Source organism: Solanum stenotomum, chromosome 7 (assembly GCF_019186545.1).
Source record: "Solanum stenotomum isolate F172 chromosome 7, ASM1918654v1, whole genome shotgun sequence".
Classification (NCBI taxonomy): Eukaryota; Viridiplantae; Streptophyta; class Magnoliopsida; order Solanales; family Solanaceae; genus Solanum; species Solanum stenotomum.
Window position 1 is genome coordinate 3,467,655 of NC_064288.1, and position 4,598 is coordinate 3,472,252.

The 4,598-nt window shown below is 30.5% G+C and overlaps 1 protein-coding gene across 1 annotated transcript; it reads right to left on the reverse strand.

The window, feature by feature from the left end:
* Window positions 1-377: 377 nt before the first annotated feature.
* Window positions 378-2,150, reverse strand: LOC125871304 (5-OH-xanthotoxin synthase-like). The gene is made up of 2 exons (XM_049551897.1): window positions 1,263-2,150; window positions 378-986 (listed from the first exon to the last, which is right to left on the reverse strand). Exons 1-2 carry the CDS (start codon window positions 2,148-2,150, stop codon window positions 378-380), a joined length of 1,497 nt encoding a protein of 498 aa, XP_049407854.1.
* Between the last annotated feature and the right edge of the window lie 2,448 nt (window positions 2,151-4,598).

Here is a 4,598-nt window from a genome sequence, read left to right on the forward strand (position 1 = left end):
CTCAAGTTATTGAATAACAGTGAATATATTGAAAATTACAAGTAACTGGAAGATAGAGATAAGAATGAAGATGGGAAGCTTTAGACTCGATAAAGAAGATGAGATCAGAAACATACCGTTTCTTCACAACATGCATAATTCCTAAATCACATACCACTACCCTTTTTGACAGAATCGTTCTCACATCCACTATTCAACACAGATCCCAAATTAACCCGACTCTGTTGCTTGTTCACAATCCAATAGCTCTTATCAGTCCAATAACACCTTGTGTGACATTAGTATCTACATTAGACGAACTTGATTCATAACAGATAACAAATGAAAACATACATATTTAATTAATTTAAACATTGAAGTTTGGTCTTGTTTAATTTCTAGTGATAATTTCTAGGAACAAGACACAAAGGTTTTTTCTTATGCATAGTAAGTCCAGGCAAAACATCAGTATCGATGTCTTCTTTGTTCATTCCACGAGGCAACTCCCAATCAAAAGCGTAAAGAAGATTGGAAAGTACAAGTTCAACAGTAGCCACACCAAGTGCGATAGCCGGACATCCTCTTCTGCCTGCTCCAAATGGAAGCAATTCAAAATGTTGGCCCTTAAAATCAATATTACTATTCAAAAACCTTTCAGGTATAAATTCTTCTGGATTTTCCCATATTTCAGGATCTCTTGCAATAGCCCAAACATTAACATAAATTATAGTTTTTGGTTTAATTTCATATCCTTCTAGTATGGAATTTTGCATCGTCTCTCTTGGTAGTAACAATGTAATTGTGGGATACAGTCTAAATGTCTCTTTTATCACTGATTTAAAATATGGAAGATTTTGGATATCTTCCTCATTCACTATGGACTTTTTCCCAACGAATTCTCGAATTTCAGCTTGAACTTTCTTCATTGCATTCGGTTTGGCTATCAAGGCTGTCATTGCCCAAATTATTGTAGATGCGCTAGTGTTCACTCCACCAACTAGCATATTCTACAAGAGAAAGTGGGAGGATAAAATTAAATGCAACATTTCATATCATAATATGATATCGCACCCCAAATATGACCACATAAAAACCTTAGTTGTATGATAAGCAAGAATATTAATATATCAAGTCAATATATATAACAATGCACAAGACTTGCTTATTATGTAATAATTTTTGACATCTAGCCATGATTAACTAATATGTATTTTCACTTCAATTTGTTAATTCATTCGTAAGGTTATTTTAAAAAAATAGACACAAATAGAGTAGTTCATTACCATGATAATAGCCTTTATGTTGTCTATAGTAAGATCGATTGAAGTTGATTTCTCTTTCTTCAATTGAAGCAAAACATCAATAATATCTCCTTCCATGGATTTTGGCCTATTAGGATTGAGATGTTGCTCAATGAGTTCTTCATAAAATTCATCCAAATCCTTAAAAATTTTCTCAAGTCTATTTATTTTTCCGGAGAGTTTATCCATCCATCCGAAGAGAGGAAAATAATCAGAGACAAAAAAACATGCCAACATTTCTTCCGTCACTTTTAAAAGTTCATCCAATTTCCTCCTTTCATGTGTTTCTTCATCATACCTTACACCAAAAGCAATTCTACAAATAATTGTAGTTGTTAGTGAAATCACTATACTACTCAAATCTGTAATTTGTGAAGTGGTTGCTTGTTGAGATATTTTTTTTATCATTCTTGATACTTCATCTTTCTGAATTGGACTAAAATATTGCACTTTCTTAAGACTAAATAAATGAACAACACATATTTTTCGAAGTTCTCTCCAATAGTCATTGTAAGGTGACATGGCAATATCTTGACCATTGTATGACAATTTTTGCTGGCCAAGAATAGAAGGTCTACTACAAAATGTTAAATCTTGTATTTGTGTTACCTCTTTTGCTAGATTTGCTGAAGAAACTACAATCATAGTAGTAGAACCATGTTTCAATGAAAAGATTTTTTCATATTTCTTGGAAAGTTTCCAAAAATATATATGAGGGGTTAAACTATCAAATTGATGCAAATTTCCAATGAATGGCAACCCTAAAGGACTTGGTGGTAGAATGCTTTTTCCATTCCTTTTGGCTTTAGGAAGAAGGAAACTGAGAATAATGATAATAAGAAGGGCTACAAAAAGTGGAAAGAACATCATGTATTTTTTGGAAAAGTCACTTGAAATATCTTCTATATCTTGTATTAAGATTTTCCACAATTTCTTTCATTTATAGTACTCCCTGGCTTGATGCGGTTAACCATAGTTAAACTAATATAACGTTCAATGTGAATTTGAATATAGAGTCTTTAATTATATATAATCTAAATAAATACTGTAAGAGAGGTGTCGGTGAGGGGAGTAGGGGTGTAGGCAGTAGGAATATTGGTGGCTATGAGGTGGGGTGAAGATGATGTGTGTAATTGAAGAGTGGTGGAGGACACAATTAATGCAGATATTTCATTAATTGTTTTTTTTACTTTCACTATAAAAATTATTTTTCTCATTATTAAGGAATTTGATTTCCTAGAGAAAATATTTTCCAAACATTTTAACTAACCGCGAACATGAAAATATTTAAAAATATTTTATGTTTAAATATAGTATATTGTTTTGCACAAAGTTATTAGTGAAAGGCATATGTTTACCACCTATTAATCAAGAATTATCAAACACTTTATGCAAATACTATACTTCTCCTATTTTGTCTTGTTGTAATTATTCATACGAACAAGGCCGGCTCTATGCTTATTTGAATAAGGCATTGGCCTTAGGCCCCCAATTTTAGGGGCCTCAATTTTTTACCAATAATAAATTATGTGTTAAATTTTTATAGAAAAGATTGATTATTTATGATAATATATATATTTTAAAAAATATATATATTTTATTCTCTTTAATCCCATTTAAATAGAAGAAATCAAGAAAAAATATTTTATTTTCTTACACTCACTACACCAATATTCACATTATTTTATTCTTTTAACTCCTTTTACACTCTCTTCTTTAAATTTTTGATAAGTTAGAGTAATATTCTATCAAAAATATGAATCAATAGTCGAAAGGTGTTGAGTGAATTGTAAATTCTTTTTCTATTTCTTCTTAGATTTTCAAGCATTACAACAAGCATAGTAAAATGTGGGGTATACAAAATTATCAACTTGTTGAATTAAATTCTATGTTAACAATTCATATAATAATTGCCCGAGTAAGAAATGTTTTTCAACGTTGAATTGATAAAATCTTATCTAAAGCTAATAATTGTAAAAGAAATCGAATAAATCATTTATAAAAAAAATATTAAGTATACTTTGCATTTAAAAATGTAAGTTTTTTTTTTAAAAAAAAATTAATGCATATGAAGTTTATTTAGATTTTAGGCCTCTAGTTGAAATTTCGCTTTAGGCCTCCGATTGTGTTGAGCTGCCTTGCATACGAATCATATAACATAGTTATAAATGGGAAGTATGAATAAACTGATCAAGTGGCCAGGACAAATATAAGTGGAATAATGGTAGTATTTATCGTCATATCTATGTGACTTCAAAATTCAAAATTTATAAATTATTTTTATAATGATCTTAAGCTAAATTCACTTAAACTCATTAACGACACTCTAGCTAACTAGCTAGATCAAATTTTACACAACTTGTTAATTTCTCCATCAAACCTCTGAAAACCACTTTAATGTCTTTCATTTGCAAGTTGCAACAAGAAATATCCAAATAAAAATTAAGGGACTTAATTACCTTGATGTAAACTGATACCTACCTGGCATACAAGTCATGAAAATGAGTTTTGTAGCATGTGTCAGTATAGATCACTAGGATAAAAATAATTTTTAGCGGTAATAAATATGTACATTAATAAAAAGTGTTAATTTTTTTTATCAGCATTGATTGATTGTCATTGGATCCAAGGTCTCTATAGACTTTAGGAATATTTACAAAGAGTGTTAATTGCCTCTAAAAACATAAAAAGTATTAAAGTTTTCGATCAATTACTTGTTCGTTTATTTGACTCACGTATGAAGATTCAATTATTGATTGATAATATATATATATACACATCATTTTGCATGTCATTTTCTGTCGATATCATGATTAATTATCAGGGTCGTTTGCTAGGTATATAAGAATAATGTTAAATAGAGTGTATTAATAATATTTGTTGTTAGTGAAAACTTACAAGATAACAAAAATACAAGATTGCAATTGAAAATAAATATGAAGAAAATAAATCTCTTCAGGCTGAGGCGCGGATATCTCGCTCTCTTTAACGAGATTCAAGCCCACTGCAGCAAATGTTTCACTGGTCCAGCAGTAGTCCTTCTTGACTTGTCCCCTCCAGGATACAACAGCCTTAACACAAAGTATAACTTAACAACTCTGGACAAGAGTTGAGTCCAAAGCTCCACAAAAAGAAACACCTCCCTTCAACTAATAAGAACTCTCTTTTTGACAAACCTTATGCACTCTATATTTCTTGTTGTATTGTGTGTCCCAAACCAAATGAAGACCACCACTATTTATACTAGAAGAAGTCTTCCTAGCAATGAATAGGAAGATAATGGTGTGGTAAATAGTGAAGATAAATGACCTAGGAGTT